General features: G+C 58.0%; 2 protein-coding genes and 1 long non-coding RNA gene across 5 annotated transcripts in view; all 3 read right to left on the reverse strand.

Moving 5' to 3' along the window:
* Positions 1-1,758: 1,758 nt before the first annotated feature.
* On the reverse strand, positions 1,759-15,083 carry AQP1 (aquaporin 1 (Colton blood group)). Its single transcript, XM_059396632.1, has 4 exons — positions 14,623-15,083; positions 4,944-5,108; positions 4,589-4,669; positions 1,759-3,869 (listed from the first exon to the last, which is right to left on the reverse strand). The coding sequence occupies exons 1-4, from the start codon at positions 15,010-15,012 to the stop codon at positions 3,690-3,692; spliced, it is 816 nt and encodes a 271-aa protein (XP_059252615.1). The 5' UTR covers positions 15,013-15,083; the 3' UTR covers positions 1,759-3,689.
* LOC132015822 (uncharacterized) lies at positions 5,365-10,380 on the reverse strand. The gene is made up of 3 exons (XR_009403781.1): positions 7,787-10,380; positions 5,944-6,065; positions 5,365-5,381 (listed from the first exon to the last, which is right to left on the reverse strand). It is a non-coding gene; the product is annotated as an uncharacterized LOC132015822 (long non-coding RNA).
* Positions 15,084-17,333: 2,250 nt separating the features above from the next.
* Positions 17,334-19,043, reverse strand: part of MINDY4 (MINDY lysine 48 deubiquitinase 4) — a 122,084-nt gene continuing 120,374 nt past the window's right edge. For all 3 annotated transcript variants that reach the window (XR_009403778.1, XR_009403777.1, XR_009403776.1), the window contains one exon: positions 17,334-18,819. The gene's annotated coding sequence lies outside the window, so the exon portion shown is untranslated. The remainder of the gene's footprint in view (positions 18,820-19,043) is intronic.

The raw sequence follows: 19,043 nt of genomic DNA on the forward strand, positions 1-19,043 counted from the left end.
ATGAAGAAAATAGACAAGGGCTCTGGTTGCTCTCCCAGCCTTGCTCTAGCTCCAGTTTTTCCTGCAAAACTTCTTCTCTGTGCTGGGTTGGACAAAATGCAAGCAGAGCAGATGGGGGCTGACCTTTGGGAGTTGGGGTGTCTGAAGTTCTGAACCTGTGGGCCAGAAGATGAGAGGACACCTGGGGCAGCCTCACCCTGAAGTCTTTGTCCCCAGGCCTGGAAGGGCATCTGAAGCTTCTTCGTTGGGCATTATTTTCCCTCAGAGAGCAGCATTGCCCTTCCCCTTCCCATATAGTCTTGTGGGAGAGGGCAACCTCTGGATAAGCAAGTTTAGCAGACAGTTCCCTCCAGAGAAAGGGGCAGTCAGGCCTAGAGGGCTCCAGGGAGGCTGGGGTGTGGCCAATGCCAGGGGAGATGCCAGGGGTCTGGTGGTGATGAAGTGTCAGAAGCAGACACCAAGTCTAGGTGGTGGCCCCAGAGTGAGCTGCACTCCTCTCAGTGTTGGAGTTACTTCAGCCTGCCATTGTCCTTCCTGCTTCTGCCTCTCAACCCCCTCCAGGCAGAGGAAGATGGGCTGGCTGGCTGGCTTAGAACCAAACTTCATGGAGTTCTTGACAAAACAGACCAGCACCTCATGGTGGGAGGAGCCTAATCTTTGAAGCCAGGCAAAGAAGGTTCAAATCCCAATTTTGCCACCACCCTGTAGTGTGGCCTTGGGCCAATCATTTCAACTTCAGGGGCCTCGGTGTCATCTGTAAATGGGGGCAGTCATCTCTCAGTTTTCTAATAGTGTTGTTTCCACTTTGAGAAACCAGCCCTCAGTGTGTGTGTGGTGGGCAGGGAGGCAGGTACCAGGGGCCTGTGTCCAAGTCTCAGCAACACAGACTTGTCTTTGGGTGTCCATCTCCCTTTCTGTCAAATAAGGACAGCCACACCTGCTGTGTCCCCAACTCTGAGAGAGGCCTTGAGTCAGAAAGGGTTTTGTGAGTTCAAGAAGGCTGAACAGAGCCCTGCTGGGCCCACACCAGCCTCCAGACTATATGGGGACAAATGGAAAAGCAGATGCAGACCAGTTCCCTGTCACCTTCAGGGCAGAGGACAGCCCATTCTGACCTCTCTTCTCTTCTGCCTGAGCAGACATGCCAGGAATCTGACTCAAGCCACAGATGCCTCCACAGGAAAACACACACCCTCACTAGGTGTGATACCTGCTTCCAGGATGGTAGGGGGCCCACAAGGCCTCAAGGCGCTAACTTGCTCTTTCCCCCTTAGCTACCACAGGTCACCCTTCCCAGCCAGCTAAGCATCACCTGTGCCCAGCACAAATTCACTCTGTACTGATGCGTGAGCTCCTGACCAAATCTTGGGTCCCACCATCCAACACACTTGTGGCCGGGGGCAGAAATGGGAGTGGAGGGACAGAAGGATGGACACAGGAGTGGCCCCTGGTGCTCCCTGGGCCACCCTCTGAGGAGGCCAAGTCTTGATGGGGCTGTCACACTTCAAACCTGCTTTCCCCCATGTCTTTCGTACTCTGTCACCAAAAATGACCCCTAACAGGGGCAGAAATCTGCACAGGTGGAGCTCTGGGGTGAGGCTGTGTCCACCCACTGAGACCAGGGACCCTCGGGGCAGGAAGGCAGGCAGCGACTCCCCCTCAGACTGGGTCCGCAGTGTGGGCAGCCATCTCCTCTCCAACCCCGAGAGCCTTCGTAGGAACACAGTACCCAAAGAAGAAAAACTCCAGGAAGCTCAGTTGACCTTATAAGTCATTTTCCTTTATTTTCTTAACATAGAATAAACTTCCGATTCCAAAGAGACACAGAGGCAGAGCGGACAGATGCGGGGTCCGGCAGGCAGCAGTCAGAACCAAGCAGGAAGTGGGCCTGACCCCCTCCCCTCCAGCACGCCCCTCGCCCCTCCTGGCTTCTGACCCTGCCCAGACAGAAACCGAGCAGCTGGGAATAAGAGGGGCCAGTCTCCCGGTCCAGGGAGTAGCCAGAGACATGGCCTCGGCTGCTAGGCCTGGCCAAATCATTATCCAGCTGTGGGACCTTGGACCTCAGTTTCCTTATCTGTTAAATGAGCTAGAAGTCCCTGCCAGGGAATGATGGAGAAGAGAGTGTGTAGATGTTACGATGTGTTGGTGACCAGTTAGGGTTCCCTGGTTGTCCTGCTGCTTTAAGATAATCTGCAGATGGAGTCACTTGAGTTTTTTCACCATGATGGCTACAGGCTTGCTGGGGGACCTGCTCTGGCCTCAGTGGGATTGGACAGACCATGGAGACAACTGCTCCCAAAGCAGACTCTCTCCTCTGAGACGGTCCTGGAGTGGTGTTGGGAGCTACATCATAAGGCCAAAGACAACTATCCCCCCAGGTAAATGAGAAGGGAAGCCTGTGGCTTGGGGTCACATAGCAAGCCTGTGCAGGTCACCCAGCTGCCCCAAATGCCTCCAACCAGGAGTTCAGCAATAAGTGGGGGAATCTGCTCCTTCCTACCCTTAGCTTCAGCTAGGAGCTTGGAAGCCCCCCTCAGCGTCCAGCAAGGGCCATGTGCCTCCATGGGCTGATCCGCATCATGGTCCCCTGGCCTCAGGCTTGGGGCTTCTGATAACGAACTTCCCTTTAATAAACACACACCTGCATAAGCGTGACCTGTGTCTACACTGGCAGGAGGAAGCGAAGAACAGGACAATTAAGATGATGCAACAATAGGTGGGCAAGGACGACTAAAACCCTGTGAAGGAGCATGGGTATTGCTCCTTTGCACTCCATCTGACACCTTCCTGCGACAGAGGACCCCATCCCTGATGCATAGGGGTCAGCCCTGCTCCCCCGCGGACATGGACTTCTCATGACCTGGGCTGTCTGTTGGTCTACTGCTCTGAACCATGTATGCATATGTCCTTGTGTCCTTGTGTTCGCACAGGTATGTGCTATAGCTCTCCCCTTGGGAAGGAACCAGGGCAAGTGGAAAAGCTGCTGGTCCATACTACAACTTCTAGAACCCACAGAGTATCTACACTTACAGAATGGAGAGGCCTCGAGCCTGGAGAGCTCTCCCTGTCCCTGTTCCCTCCCACTCTACAGATGGGGTCACAGGGGCCCAAAGATATGGACCATCACAAGGTCACGCAGCAAGTCTGGGGGCAGAGGTGGGGCTGGAGGTCGAGCCAAACCATAGGAATAAAGCCAGTCTGCCACTTGCCCTACCATACACCTCCTGGGATCTCTTCCCCTTGGAGCACCCTCAGAGGCAGAGGGACTGTTCCAGAAGGAGGGCCACGCCCAAAAACTCAAAGCAAACAGGGCGGTGCCCAAGAGACCTGTAGCAGGCGAGCCATGGAGCACCTCTGGGATGAGGCGGACTTCCTGGCACACCTTCCATCACACTCTGAGGGGACAGCTTAGCAGGGTAGGTCCCTCTCTTTCACCTCCTCCATGACTTCAAGGGAGTGAGTGATTGATAAATCTTGGTCCCCAGGAAGCCCAGAGGCCAGGAAACAGAGAAAGAGAAAGAAAGTGATAGAAACAGTCCCGAACCAGGCTTGACCACGCAGATCTGGAGGACCTTTGGGAAGTGACGTTGGCCAGCTTGTCAGAATGTCTGTAACAGGATTTTCCCCTCCCCGCCCTCCGCCCGCCCCTGCCCCGCCCCCACGTGGGTGCCCGGGCCAGGGCCTCTCTATTTGGGCTTCATCTCCACCCTCGAGTTGATGTCGTCGCCATCCAGGTCGTACTCCTCTACCTGGCCGCTGGTCCACACCTTCACGCGGTCCGTGAGGTCGCTGCTGCGCGGGGCCAGGATGAAGTCGTAGATGAGCACGGCCAGAGCTCCCCCGATGAACGGCCCCACCCAGAAAATCTAGGAACAGAGCGGACATGCTCAGGGGCTGTCCACCGACACCCTGGGCTTCTCCTCTCCAGGGACATCTGCCCTGAGAGGCACACCACCACCACCACACGGCATGCCTGGATTTAGAGGCAGGCAGTGTTGAAGCCCAATGTCCTGATTCCAGGGCTCGCAGAGCAGGCCCAAGACATCCACTATCCCAGGACACTGCCAGTGGGCCTTTCCTTGCCTCCATGTGCCCCTGCTCGGGGTGCCTGGTGTGACTGGGCCAACCCTGTCCCACCCTCCCCAGTGTCAGAAGGGCCACAGGAAGGTCTAGCTTGATAAACGGTGGCCTGAAACAGTCACATGTACAGGAAGAACAGCTCCAACTGCTGAGCGCTGACTGTGCTACGCTCAACCTATAGGCGGTGAGGCCGTCGGTCCCAGAGGCCACCCTGGGAGTTAAGTAGGGTTCATGACACCCAACTTCACTGCTCAGAGAATGACAGCTTGCCTGTGTCGCACTGAATGGGGTAAGGGCAGGGCCACGATTGGGTCTGGCTCCTCATCATGCTGCTGGGGCGCTGTACCCCATCACCCCCATGTCAGGCCACGCTTTCCCGATTTCCTCGGCCCTTTCGGTCTCCCAGAGCCTCCGTGATGAGAGGATGCCACAGGGTGGAGCTGGGACCGTCACTCAGCACCAAAACCACCCGCCTCCCCCCGGGGATAGCCCTGTGACCCCTTACCCAGTGATCCTTGAAGTTGTGTGTGATCACAGAGGAGCCGAAGGACCGGGCGGGGTTGATGCCACAGCCTGTGTAGTCGATCTGAGAGGGGCAGGGTAGGAGGCAGAAGGGTGAGATCCAGAGAAGTAGAGACAGGGGGAGAGGGGACATCGTGACACACAGAGAGAGAACAGGGAGGTGACAATCAGACCCAGAAAAACAGGGGCACGGTGACCCAGAAAGATGGTCAGGAGGTCCCCATGCTGCCCTCTCAGAGCAAGAACCTGGCCCCAGTGTCCTACCCATGACAGGGTACCCCAACCGCCCTGCCTGGCCCTGTTCTCCCCATTCCCAGCTGGGGAGGCCCCACACTCACCGCCAGCAGGTGTCCCAGGGCCACGGAGAGGCCAATGGCAAGAGGTCCCGAACCCCCGAGGTCCCGGCGCCTCCTATCTGTGGTGGCGAGCACGCACAGCACGAGCTGCAGGGTGCCAATGATCTCGATGCCCAAGCCCTGACCAGAGTTCACACCAGGGGCCAGCTGTCGGGAAGAGGGACAGCAAGGTTCGTTGAGCAGGCAAGGTGGGGACTGTGTCCTAGAGTCTGCCCACCCCGGGCCCATGCACCTCTGTGTCCTTACAGCCCATCACAAGCCCCCCTGCTGGGCCCAGTGGAGGGGGGCCAGTCCCCACCCCAGCACACAGCATGGGTAGTGGACACCAGGCTTTGTTCCTTTCATAGCATTGAGGAGTTGCCAGCCCAGCCCCTGGTACCTACCTCCACCCTCTGTGCTCTCCCTGGAGGCTGGAGAAGCCTGTGAGGAAGTGGGGCCTCTGCCTCTGGCTCCAGCCAGCGAGGGCATCCTGGGGGACCGGAGTACCCGAGGGGAGGGGCAAGCCCCACATGTGGGAGGGTCCACCTGGACACATGGCTTCATACCCCACAATTCCAGAACATTCCACCCCATTCCCTGCTGCGTCTAAAACTCCCAAAGCTGGGGAGGGTCTTCGTTGGTCAGCTAGCCCCGCTCCCTTAGTTTCTCTCCTTGAGGCTGTCTCCCTTGCTGCCCCACCCTCTGTCTCCTACCCCACCTTGTCTGTCTCTTCCTTTTCTTCTCTGCCTTCCCTGTTTTCCCCTCCCCCCTGGACCCGCCCCCCCCCCCCCCATCTCCCTGGCCGCATAGGCCCCGCCACCACCGTCTGGCTGCCACTTGCTCTTGGGCTGCTTTTAGAAACATGACTCATGGAAAAAGAGGGAATGGGAGCTGCCATGAGGTCATCAGAGCCCTCCCCCCGCAGCTGCACCAGGAAGACCCCTCCCCAGGGAGCCCCCACACCCTCCCCTTTGTGGGGGTCCCAGGGGCCAGGTGCACCCACACAGGGGAGCTGAGCCGCATGGACAAAGGCCTACTGCCAGAGACACCCAGATGTGGCCATGCAGTCTGCTTCCTCCAGGTAGAGCTGGTGTGTCCAAATAAGCCTGAACTTGAAGTCTCGTCCTGGAGACGAAGGGAGAGGGGGTGGTCCTCTAAAGCCAAGGGGCATTTTATAAAACCCTAGGTGGGGGGCTCTCCTCCATCCCCCCAATCCCCGAGTGTTCTCAGCCCCACCCTGAGGCCATCTTACAAGAACAATTCTCTTCCCGCCTTTGTCTGCAGTCCTGGGTCACAGGGAAAGTGACTCACATCCCCTCCCCTGGGCTGCAGCCCCAGCTCTAGGCTTTTCCTGGCAGACCCCAGAACTGTTACCCCTCAGGCCAGCCAGACCTCTGGGCAATGCCCAGTTTTCTTACCATCCCTAGGTTGGGTGGTAGAGGCAGAAGCCCTGTGTTCAGGTCGGGACCCTCCCCCTTGCTGGTGCCATGGCCATGGCCTTCCTCCAGTCTGATCCTCAGTTTCCCTATCTGTAAAATAGCTTTCCCTGCCCACTTTCCAGAGTGGCTAGAGTTTCCAAGGCAATGGGGTGGGGAGGGTCTCGGGGCATTTGGGAAGGGCTGCAGAGGCAGGAGGGACCGGGACTGCTGTGGGTTTGTTCTTATTCTTTCTCACCTTATCTGCTGGACTGAGGGACAGGGGGAAGGGGAAGGGCCCTGCATAGGCTTGTGAAGACAAGAGTGAGGCCTGCCAGGAGCCATAACGAGCTCCATGGAGGTGAGGCCCATGAGACGGGGCCGACTTGCAGAAATGCCTATCCCCACTCACGCCTGCTGCTGCCCTCCTGACAGTCTTCAGGAAGCCCAAGGCTCCTCTTCCTGCTCTCTCCTTGGCTCTCCAGGCTCAGCCTAATTATTAGCTGGCAGGAGTCCGGAAACCAGGGCTGGCACGCTGATTGATGGAGCCATCATTCTAAGTGGCTCCTGCCTCCTAGCCTCCCCCATTCCCCACCCTCTCACAGTCGTGGCCTGGGCAAGCTCATCTCCTCCCCCAATTCTTAACCAGGTCTGAGTACCCCAGCCCCTGCTCAACCCAAAGGCACAGGTACTCATGCAAAGTGAGCAGCGCCAAGGGCCCAGGGCCATGCCCAGCTCTCTGAGTCTACGGGAAAGGGGGGGGTGGCCACCTGCCCTGGGAACTCTGCATTATACCCCCTTTCCTGACCACCCAGAGCTTTAGCTCAAACCACATGGGTTGATGAACTTCTTCTCGCAATAGCCATCTCAACCAGCACCACCAGGAAGCCTCCCCTGATTGCTTCAGTGTCTGCTGAACACTTCTCCTTTGACCACCAACACACTTGTATGACTTACATTGGGCAAAACTTGATAATTCAGTACTGAAAGGGAGGGATAGTTAAAGGTCTGCTGAAAGTGGATGTCCAGAAGAAAGCAGGTAAAAACTCAAAATAAGGTTATTGTTTATAACCCATTAAATCAGAAACAATTGCTTAAATAGGGCTGATCTCAGTTGTGGTCACTTGGTATTGAAAAAAAAAATGTTCGCACGTTCCCAGGGAGTTTTGCCGAGCTTAGTCTTACATGCCACTGATTAAGTCCCCTTCAAAAAAAAAAAAAAAAAGAAAGAAAGAAAAAAGAAAAAGAGAAAAACCCACATTAGTTTTATGAATATAAGTTTGAACAACAGAATAAGGACCACATTGAATCTGAAGCATCAGAAAGAAGCAAGCTCTCCATTTTCACATCAAATCCAGGTAAGTTCCCTCGAGGCCCAGTTCAGACCCCACAGACTCCAAGAAGTTTCCCATAGACCCTGGCTGGAATTACCTTCTGCAGCTGCACCATCAGGCTCTCACTGAACCGCCTGTAACTCTTGCCGGGAAGTAACCTTCCAGCCTCCTCTGTGGGTGCCTCAAACCCCTGGCCTGGGAGCTTGGTGAGAACGGAGTGGGGAGACCTCTTCTTACTGCCTGGACCTCAGAGGAGACACTTGCCGTATAGTGAAAGAAGAAGCAGAGAATGCTAATTTTCTAGAACTCCCACCCTCTCTAGAAGCAGCCTGGCTCCAGGGAAGCTCTCTGGATTTAGGGCTGATTTACCTGCTTTTTGGCTGGGGCACCACAGGCCAGTCATTAGTTTTCGTGGGTCTTAAGGGGAGGCCTGCACAAGCCTCTGTGAGGTAATGGATGAGGGGGCTGAGACCCTGGGAGGAGATAGCAAAGCCACCTCATCCCAGCCAAGGATCCTGACTATCTACAGGTCCAGCCAAGGGACCTGACTATTTCCAGCTTGGACCGAGGAGCAGGTGGAAGATGGGTCTAAAGCGGTCAGTGTGACCCAGGCCCTGGGACGGCGGGACAGGGAGAGCATATGGGACTGAGCTCTCTAGACAGCGGGCCTCAACCCATCCCTGCTGCCCATGGACAGAATGACCAAGGTCGCTGCCTAGGCCCAGGGCCCCAACTCGACCTGGACACCCTGGTGACTCATCCTCGGAAAACAGCAGGTTCCTAAACGGGCCTGGCTGAGCATCCAGTCTTGAAAAACAGGGGAGGGGAGACTTCGAGGCCTGCCCTATTTGCCCACTGCCTCCAGGACTCAGCACTCACAGTCAGCGGGACCTCAGTGGGTTCCTTGTGTCACTCCTTGGTGGGTATTCCTGTGTGCATGTCCCTCCAGGTAAACAACGCTTTGTGTGCCTCTGTGTCTCTTTATAGGCTGGTGTCTGCAGGATCTAGGGGTGACCGTATGTGTCTGGGTGTGACTCTTTCTTTTTCTTTTTCATTAGACATTAAGAGGCCTATTACATCATAATCGAATGACAAGTCTATCAAAGAGCGACATAAGTTCGAAACCTGTATGCGCCAAACAAGATAGCCTAGAGTTCTGTCAGGTGAATTTGGTCACTCAGCCACCAGAGTGGAAGAGTTTACCAGCCCTCTCTCAGAAATGGATAGACTAAAGCAGTCAGACACTATAAATAGCAGCAATGGGAAGGATTTGGGCCTCACAATTAACAAGCTTGATTTCGGGAAAATGCATAAAGCCCTGCACCCCAAATTTGAGAATATCCCCTCGCTTTCAGCCCCCATGTGGACACGCAGACCAGCTGGCCATGTGTTAGCCCGGGTGTCCTAGCTGTCTCTGAGAATCTCGATCACACCCGAGCCATCTCTTGCCACGGGGGAGCTCTGTGTGTCTGGGGGTCTCTCTGTGGCACATGGCCCTGCATGACCGTGCTGGGCCTCTGGTGGAACTTTTGAGGGTGCCATCCTGTCCCCTGGCAGCAGACGTGCCACCACTAGCTAGGGACAGGGGTAGAGAAGGGAAGGCGGCCCCATGAGGGACAGAGTTAGCAGTGGATTTCAGCGCCGCCTTATTTGCTCCCAGAAGCCACTTCATCTTCCTGACAAGAAACAATACACAAAACAATGGCTTCCTCCTTCCCTCCCTCCTTCTTTTCCTTACTCCAGGGCAGTCCCCACCCTCCTGCCGGGGAAAGGAAGAGGCTCATTGAGAAGCACTTATCCCACCCTCCTGGGATCCCAGGGCCTGAGTGGGACTGCCCAGGCTCGTAAATGTGCTCTACACCCACCTGTGTGTGCCTCCCCTCCCCCGTGCTGTGTGTGTGTGTGTGTGTGTGTGTGTGTGTGTGTCAGTGACGTGTGTGTATGGGCACTTTAGAGCAGAAGAAAGAACGAAGGGCCAGGAGGCAAGCTGGGGGCCCGCTCTTGCCCTGCCCTGATCAGCTAAACAACCCAACAATCTCAATGCCTCTTTGGCCTCCGTTTCCTGATCAATAAAATGGAGGCACTGGCCCACATGTTAGCCCCAGGATGCCTTCAGGCCTGGCATGGAACCCCTGCCCCCAGGACCTGCAGTCACCCTTCTGGTCAGGATCGTCAGTGCAGGATGCCCACAGAGCCATCTGGACTGGGACCTCAATAGGGACAAAGCCTGTTCCAGGATCTCCTTCCCAGAGCAGCCAGAAGCAGGCAGATTCGACCCGCAAGCCCTTATGGACTTATGGGGGCCTTATGGACTCAGGGGCAGCCCCATCCCAATTGTATCTGCCTCTCTATGGTCCCAGTGGTAGGATTTCAGGCCCTGATAGGAGCTGCTGCTGGAAATAGGGCATTTTCCAGTCTTTTCTACCATCTATTGAGTTGGGGTTCTTAACGCCACTGGAGTGCAGCTCCTTGGTAACATGAAGATGGCCCTTCACTTAGCCCTGTAAGCCACCAATGGGAGATCAAGGAGCTCCCCAGTTCCTGGGGAAATGCCCTGGCTGAGGGGACATTGACCATGACCTTTTCCTGCCCACACCTGCAGGCACGTTGACTCAGCCCCAGTATTCAGGAGGCCCCAGACCCACTGGAGCTTCCAGAGGGCAGGGACCATGCCCCTCCCACTCCCCCCACTTCCCCACTCCCAGGGAGGCTCTGCCAGCAAGAACGAGGGGCTCTTAGGGAAAGCCTTCCTGAGCCAGTCCCTATGGGGTGGATGATGTGGGACATGTCCGTCCAGCCTGGGGAAAGCCCTGGTGCTGGAGGAACCCCCACTGGGTGGGGCCCTAGAGAAAGTGGGGAGCACTCCGCGGCTGAGCTCAGGTTGTGGGGCACTCCGTGGAATTGGTCTGCGATGAAGTAAGGGCTCAAGACATGAGAAGGAGGCCGTGACCTGGGGGCCAGGAGGGAAGGCGAGTCCTCACAGACTGGGCTGCTCCCGCAGGCTATGTCCCCTCTCACGGCCTCGCCCCTTTCAGACAAGACGTTGCCAGAGTGAGCCCTGGGTAAGGCCAGGCTTTGGGGTGGGCAGCATGGGCCTGGCAGGGCTACTCCAAGGCCCCTCACAGGGAAAACCGCCTCAGAATTTTCCGTGGTGAGGGAAGTCACCACAACGCTCCCGCCTCTCATCTGGTTCCGGCTGAAACCGGTAATTATAGGTCCCAGCTAGGGCACCTCCACCCAGCCCCCAGCCTCCTCTCCAAGCACGTCCATCTGAAAACTGGCTTCCCTTTCCCCAAACCACCCCCAACTCTGAAGAAGGTGGAGGGACCCTCAACCCTGGAAGGACTCGTGGCCAGTGCGGGCGCGGGCGGCTAACAGGGAAGGGACAACCCTTTCACTCTGTGCTTAGGGAAACTGAGCCCAGGAAACTGGGGAAGGTGAGAGTTTAGGGCTGAGATCAGGCCCTGGATGGAGCAGACAGAGGCAGTCCCCCGGCAGTCAGGCCCAGAATCAGCAGGGCTGAGAGAAAGACCACAAAGAGGAAAGGTTTGCCCTGCCTGAGCCCCTCGGGGGCTAAAATCCCAGGCCTCCAGTCCCCTCTCAGACACAGGCAGACACTAACCTCAATCCTGACCATCCACCCTCTAGAGCCCCAGCCTCCCACCAACCCCACCCTGCAACCCCCCGGCTCTGGCCTCCCACTGCCACCTTGCCTGTGCTCATGCCCTTTCTCTGCCTGGAAGCCCTTTCCCTGTCTCCACATTCAGGGTCCCATGGAACTTCCTCCTTGAAGCCTTCCTGGCCCTCCCCAAGGCTCAGAGGCTGAAATTCCCTTGCCGCCCGGACACATCTTATCACACCTGCCTCCTGCCCGGTATCACAGGCCGCTGTGCTGTGCGAAGGGCTTATCTCGCCCACCAGGGGCCTTGGTCGCCCAGGGTAGGGAGCTGGCTGACTCAGCGCCCGTCTGGCTGCCAGCAGTCCCAGTCCAGTTTGCGGGGAGCATGGGTGAATGAGCTAGGGAGGGGAAGAATAAAAAAAGAGCCGGCAAACAGTCAGGACACCGAGGTTCGGGAGCATCTTTCATTTCGCAGAGCCTGGACACGCCCTGTGTCTCTATTTCACAGATGGAAACTAAGGCCACACAGGCGAGACCGCTGGCATGAAGAATGGTAGTGTCTGGGTAGGGCAGGGCCAGATAAGGCCATCAACCCCTGACTCTAACACTCTCATTTTGGGCCGAAATTAGGGTTTGGCTCTAAGAACCAGCCAGGATCCTATAGGCGGGACAGAGGCCCATGGTCTCTCCAGGGCGTATCCTAAGCCCTGACTCAGTGAGAAGAAAGTTGTCCCCACTATGCCCCTGGGGACACCCCCTGACTCACCCCAACCACTTCCTGCCACTTCTTTCCCTATTTTCCTTAGGAATCTCCATGCCAACAAAGGGCTCCACCTCGGTTTGGGCCAGGGTGGGGTCCAGGGCCTAAGGGGCTGTGGGAGCCTCCCTCAGAGCCTAGAGGAAAGAGTGTGTCACTCGCTGCATAGATGGCTCTCTGCCCCTCTTGAGGCATTGGGACCACCTGCCAGCTGCCTTCAGATCTCTTCAGATTCCGGGTTCAGGATCTGCAGGAGTCCCTGGGCGAGATGCTTTGTTTCTAGGCCCAGCACTTGTACTTCTGAACCCCCAACTTCCACGGTGTAGACAGGACTGTTCCTGCATCCCACCCCACCACTCAGTACCCCTATGTTCGGCGTGCCCCCCGCTTGGACTCGTCTTAGCCAGACCTTCCTGGGAACAGTGATAATAAACTCAAGTCTACAATGTAAGCTTGCTGGTAGTCCAGGCAGGGCCAAGTAATATCTAGAGACCTAGGTTCCCTCTTGGAGTCTCAGGGTCCTCAGCTCTAGGGCAACTCGACAAGTTAGCTGCAGACAGGACTTGAACCTGGTGTGTGCCTCCCAGACCCGGCTTGACCCCAGCCTGGGCCAGTCCCTTTTTCTCCCCCATCAGCAACCTGCCCAGCACAGGCATCCAGGTAATTCTGGAAATTAGAGGCCAGAGAAGGGAAAAGACACTGGAGCAGGGTGCAGCCAGATCACGACACCATAGCAGGCGGCCGCCCTCCCTGCCTCTACCTAAGATGCCTACATCAGAGCACAAAGTTGGCCAACAGATGCCTGTCCTGCCTGTCCCTCGAGAAGGTAGGTCAAGATAGGGCAGGTCTGCAGAGATTCAACCCCTCCCCTTATGAGGACCTCCTTCCCCCCACCTCCCACCATCACACCCCACTGTGAACCTGACCCTACCCAGGGACCACCCCCTCGGGCACCAGGCTCTGCCCTTCCGTAGAGACCGAGGCTTGGAGCTTCGCGGCCTGTCAGAGCTCCGGTCCCTTCCACCCACCTCGGCCACATCTTTCCCGACTAAAGTCTAAACTCCAGCCTGCAGGCTAATCTTCAATCTTGGGCCGAGCAGCAGTTGGCTCTGCAAGGGGGCCGGGCAAGGTGTCACTGTGACACCAGAAGTGCTAATCCCCCCGCGGCAAGGCCGTGCCAGCTGCCCTCTGCACCAGACCTTACTAAGCCTCCCCCAGCCGCAGCGCCAGGCTCTGAACTTTGGCTGGGAAGTAAGGGAACAATTGCTATAATCGCCTGCCACCGTCTCTGAGGAGCCCTTGGCCACCTCCCTCGGTGTCCGTACACCCACCCCCTGCCCTGCCCTGGCCAGCCTCCTTTCTGTAGATCCGATTCCTCCTTGGTGCTCCTTCGTCTCTCCCCTTCCCTGGGAAGGCACCCTCCAAGCCTTCCTCAGCCTCTCTCAGGCCAAATTTCCCCCTGCTGTGGCCCAAGCCTGGTCTGAGTTTGCACTTGGCCGAGGGGTTGGAAAAGCCCTGGTCTGTGACAGCAGGAAACTGCCGCCAACGGCCAGTTAGCAGGGCTAAGCAGCTGGGGAGGAATTCTTTACAGCAGCCTCCCCCCAACTCACCAACATCTGCTCACCATTCGTGCCCCCTGCCCAGACCCCACTAGAGCCAGGAGCAGAGGGCACACACAGGTACATGCTCACCCCTGCCTGCTTACACCACTGCACGAGCGCTTGCAGACGTGCTTCCAGAAGCAGGCACACACGGGAACGCGCGGCTTACACAAGCCCGGAGACCCATGCCGACATCCACGTGCACACACCGTTCACACACACAAATACATGTGCCACACCTCACGGGGCTGGTGGCAGAGTACAGACGGGAGGCCAGATGTCCCCACCCCAGCCACCACCCCACACTGCAATCCAGGAAGGCCACCTGCCAACAGTCCAGAGAAGGTTTTCTCTCCCCTTCCACCCCCAGCTTGGTCTAATTCCTGGGGGCCAAGGAGTGGGGGTGGGGGGCTTTCTCCTTGAAGGCGGTGTGTTCGGGCACCTGTGTGCATGCAGGGCGGGCTGGGGACCCGTGGGGCCTCCCACCTGGGTCCTGTTCACTCTTGCTGACCCGGAGCAGATGCGCCGGGACTCTGGCTCAGGGTGGCTTGGGACAGTGGGCAGTGTCTCCCCAGGGTCCAGGCTGCAGGAAGAGGGAGTTGGCCACCCCGGCAGGCTGAGGAGGGGTCAAGAAACTACAGATGAGGGGTGAGGAACTGCTGGCCCCAACCTTAGTTGGGGGACTAACCTCAGAGCTTAGTCCCTATAATAGATGCCCACAGGGGACATTGGCAAGACGGCTGTTGTCTGGGTCTCAGCCTCCCACAGTGCCTGGCAGAAAATGGGCTCCGGGCTGCAGATGTAGCTGAGCTCCAGCCCCGAGTCCACATGACCGCCAGCCACCTAATATCCTCTCTGCTCCTCAGTGTCCCCATCTGCACGATGGGTGGAGAATGAAACCCCAACCGTCTCTGCTCCCCACCAGAGCCCCAAGTGCCTGGGGCCATCCCGCTTACCTCATTTCGGCCCAGTGAATTGTCGGGCAGGGAGGAGGTGACGCCCGAGAGGATGGCGGTGGCCACGATGGCACCCACGCACTGGGCGATAATGTACATGACAGCCCGGAGGATGCTGATCTGACAGCTGAGCAGCAGCCCCAACGTGACGGCCGGGTTGAGGTGGGCACCACTAATGTGGCCCACACTCTGGGCCAGTGTGGCGATGCTCAGCCCGAAGGCCAGGGACACCTTCACGTTATCCTGGGGCGCACCTGCTGTCTGGTTGTTCCTCAGCGGGTAGTTGAAGCCGAGAGCTGAACCGATGCTGATGAAGACGAAGAGGGTCATGGCCAGGAACTCGGCCACCACGGCCCTCCAGAAGAGCTTCTTCTTGAACTCGCTGGCCATGCTGGCAGGGGGCTTGGCTGGATACCGCTGCCTGGTGCTCGACTCCCTCTGAGAGCTGAGCCACAGCCCGGGCTGGGCCTATTTATAGGGCCCCGAGTGGTTGTGGGGGGAGGAGAGGAGGGGGGAGCACAAAGGGAGGAAGGCCTCTCTTTGCTCCTGGCCCGCCCCATACTGCACGGGCCTCCTCTCAGCGATGGATGCAGACACAGCTCTGCTGTCGGCCTGCCAACTTTTTTCCCTCCCTCCTCTCCCCCCTCCCTCCCTCTCTCCCTCCGCCCTCAGCCCTGCCCAGCTCTAGGAGGCAGGCAGGAGGCAGCCACAGCTCTAATAGGCTTTGGGAAATTCCTCCAAGCTGGCCCCACTCAGGGGGCCAGAGAAATTCAGGTGTCCCCGCCCTATGTGCAAAGCTCAGGGGGTGCCCATGGGCAGAGGCAGGAGCTCTGGATGGGGCGGGGTGGGTGGGCGGGCTGGACTCAGCAGGTGGACGTTGCCTTCCCTGGAGGCGGAGCGCCATGAATCCTGCTTGCCTGGCATCCCCATCCTGCCCCCGAGTGGGGTCAGTCTAGAGACAGGGGCCCAGGGGTCCCCGGGGCCATTCTGGGCCTCCTGCACCTCAGCCCCAGGCCTGGCTGCTGGATGTCACTTTAGGGGTGTCCCAGGGCCCCAGCACCACAAGCCAGGCCCAGCTAATGGAGGCCCACAGACATCAGGAGGCACCAAGAGCTCATTTGTGGCCCACCCTGTACTCTGTGGTCAAGGGCAGGCCCGAGATAGGCAAGGACGTGGAAAGTACCCGCTCTGGGAGGCCTCATGCTTCTGGAGCAATTTGAACTAATTTCAGGGCAGATGGAGAAAGTGGGGTCCGTTTAGGCTTTTTTTCTCTCCGAAGCTGCATGCTGGCAGACCCCAGGGGTGAGGGCAGACATGGCAGGCTAGCCTGGAGACAGGAGGGCAAGAGGAGAGAAGGAGAGAAGGCCCAAGAGAAAGAGAGAGACAGAGACACTGCCTGAGAAGGGAAGAGAGAAGACAGACAGACAGCAGAAGACGGACGGACAGAATGAAAGAGGAAAAGGGAAGCAGAATGCCCACAACAGTGGAAGTGAAAGAGAGATCTCAGGCCAGGCTGAGAGGGAGAGATAGGCAGGGAGCACAGAGGGTGAGGAGACAAACTGGAAAAAGAGGAGATAAGACTGGAACCAGAGGCAAGAAGCTAAAGGGGAAAGATGGAGGGAGGGGAGGGGAAGAGGCCACTCTGCAGAGCCCCATGGTCCAGCCTGTGTCCTATCAGAGACCCCACAGCAGCCGTTTAGCTGTACAAGCAACTGGACTCCCACAGCCTGGAGCTCCTGCCAGCCTGGGGCGGGTGGAGGGGAAGAGCAGCCAGGCGGCACACGGAGGCGGGGCGGGGGGGGGCGGAGCCAAGCCTGGGAGGGAGGGGCCCTCTCTGGTTCTCTCCTTCCACCTTCCGCAGGCCCCTCCTCGGTCCTACACGTGAGTGTTGGCTTCTCCCCATTTTACAGGAGGCAAACTGAGGCTCAGCAAGGGGAAAGGCAGCTCTAAATTCTGCATGCGCCAAGGGCAGGGCCAGGATGAGCGTGCAGGTCTCACGCCTCCTGTGTGCGGGCCATCCACGGATGACGATACCAACGCCTATGGGCCGCCCTTTGGCCCACCTGTGGCACACATTACAGCCACCCTGGAGCAGGGATGAAGCGCCCAGGAAGCAGCCTGGGATTCTCTGGGAGCAGGAGGCCCACTGGGGGTGGGGGGCTGCGGTCACGGAAGTCCACCTGCATGCCCGAAGGTACTGGATGGGGATGCAAGGCTGGGGGTCAGCGCAGTGGCGGGTGGGCACTGTGTGCTCTGAAAGTCCCAGCTGCTGGAAGTCATCTGTGCCTTAGTAACCCTCCAAGAGAGGGACCCAGCCCGACTGGGCCCCTTCCCAGAACCTGCCACGCCTTTCCTCAAGGCAGCTCTTGTTTGGCTCTCCATGCCCCAGGGAGCTCCTCACGCCCTGGCCCTGGCCATCCACAGTGTCCTCCAGCCCCCTGAGCTTCCTGGACCCGACAGGGCCCACATCTGTCCCGGCCTCCCACCTGCCGCAGGGATGAGGGATGCTGGCAGGTAAAAGGACTCCGCCTGGACGCCTGGGGATGGCAGCAGGCCCACAAGGACCACTGGGCTCAGGCCAGTGTGAGGGTACAGCACCTCAGAGAAAAAAAGGACCCTCCCGTGACAGGGCCCACGGGCCAGGTCAGGACCCATGTAGCTGAGGACGCACAATGTGCTATGTGGGTGCGAGTCACGTGGGACATCCTAACTTGTCCACCAAATATTTATTTGGTGCATGCCATGTGCCATCCTGTTCTTATCTTTGGGGAGACAGCCACAAACCAGATAGCCTAGCTGCTTGTCCTCCCGTAGGCTCCGTGTGTGCACCCAGGCTGGTGGCGCTTGCAACTGTCACGGGCACGGGGGTGAGCACATACTTGCTAGAGGCCCACATGCTTCTGGAGCAGGGTTGGACCCAGGGGACCCAGAGGAGGCAAAACACTTTGGCCAGAGCAAATCAGCTACCCACCAATGTCAGGATGATGTGAGGGTCCTCAGGACAATACCCCGGACACCAAACCCTGTCCCCCTAGTAGCATGGCTTCTGACTTACATGCTGCCCACTGTTCTGTTCCTTTGGGCAAGGCTCTGCCATCACCAGGAGACACCATCCAAAGGCAGACCTCTCTGGAATAAGGCCCACCTCACTCACCCACCATCTCCCACAATACCAAGGGGCCTGTGCAGCCTCGGCCTGACAATGTCAATGTGAAAGGAAGAGGACTACCCCTGGAGCCCAGATCCAGGAAGGCCACGAACCTCATGACCTTCTTCTCCCTGGTCTGCCACAAATTCTGGCCAAGCAGGGAAGGAAGGGAGGTGAGGAGAGGGGGAGGGAAGGGGGGAGAAAGGAAACCGTGCCTGGCTGACGGCTTGTCTCCACCACGACCCTGGAATGCTCCGAGGGTAAGGGATTTGCTAGAAGGTGGCAGCACTAGGATTAGAACTCAGGACCCCCTAATTCCCAGAACCCCAGTCTGGTTCTCTGCCGGCCTGTCAAGGAAGGCTCCTGATGGCCCCGTTTCCCAGATGGAATCCTGAGTTTTGATGGCCCAGTTACAAGTACAGGACTGAGGGATCCAGACCCCAGGACGGGTCGGGGACGTGGGGGTAATAATGAGAAGACCGTCCCCGACTTCTCTGTATAATTGGGGTGGGATGAGGGGCAGATGGGGAAGGAAGCATTGAGCTGAGAGTGGACGCACAGGGAAGCCAGGGAAGGCCAGAGCTACGCCCTCACCCCGTGTAGTCCCACCAGTCCCGGGAGCTTGGGCTCTGGGGCAGGGTGCCGCCCCCTGACCTGCTCCTCCTCCAGGGTGACCTGACTCGGTGAGCAACCGAGTCCCTCCCTCCCATGGCCAGTGGCATGGGCCCAGGCCTGATCCCACAGGCCTGAGCCAGGCTAAATAAGGGGGACTGCCCTCCCCGCCCTCCCGACTCCTGAGTCCTGGGCGGGGCCTGAAGCCACTCAGTCCCGGGCACTGTCTGGCCCTCCCAGAGCAACGGTCTCAGAAAATGGTTTTCCAGATGTGCCTTACTCCTGACGTGCCCAGTGAGGCCCACTTTCCAGTCAGAGCTGGCTGTTCCCAGGACAATCTGGACTCTAGCCCCACCGATGCTGTGGGAGAACCTCAGGCTTTGTCCAGAGCTGGGTGCACAGGTCCTCAGACGGATGTTAAGGTTCAGGACCTCAGGCTGTGTGGAGAGAAGATGCCCACGGGTGTGGCCAAGGCTGGTGCTCTCTTAACCCGAATCTTCTTGGAGCACAGGACAGAGGGGCTGAGGGGAGTGGACCCTGCCTACTGGGCAGGGCAGGGATTTCCACCCACAGGCTGGGTTGTGGGAAACAATGACTTCACTCCCTCTGGGAGGCCCACCAGGAAGATGGAGTTTGAAGCGGAAGGGACCTCTGATAGCAG

Source organism: Mustela nigripes, chromosome 4 (assembly GCF_022355385.1).
Source record: "Mustela nigripes isolate SB6536 chromosome 4, MUSNIG.SB6536, whole genome shotgun sequence".
NCBI classification, from domain to species: domain Eukaryota; kingdom Metazoa; phylum Chordata; class Mammalia; order Carnivora; family Mustelidae; genus Mustela; species Mustela nigripes.

Coding starts and splice junctions, on each gene's coding strand:
- AQP1 (XM_059396632.1), bottom strand. CDS start 15,012: ATGGCCAGCGAGTTCAAGAAGAAGCTCTTCTGGAGGGCCGTGGTGGCC. Junction 5,109..14,622: donor ATTCACTGGGCCGAAATGAG/GTAAGCGGGATG, acceptor TCTTCCCGACAG/CTGGCCCCTGGTGTGAACTC. Junction 3,870..4,588: donor ACAACTTCAAGGATCACTGG/GTAAGGGGTCAC, acceptor CTCTGTTCCTAG/ATTTTCTGGGTGGGGCCGTT.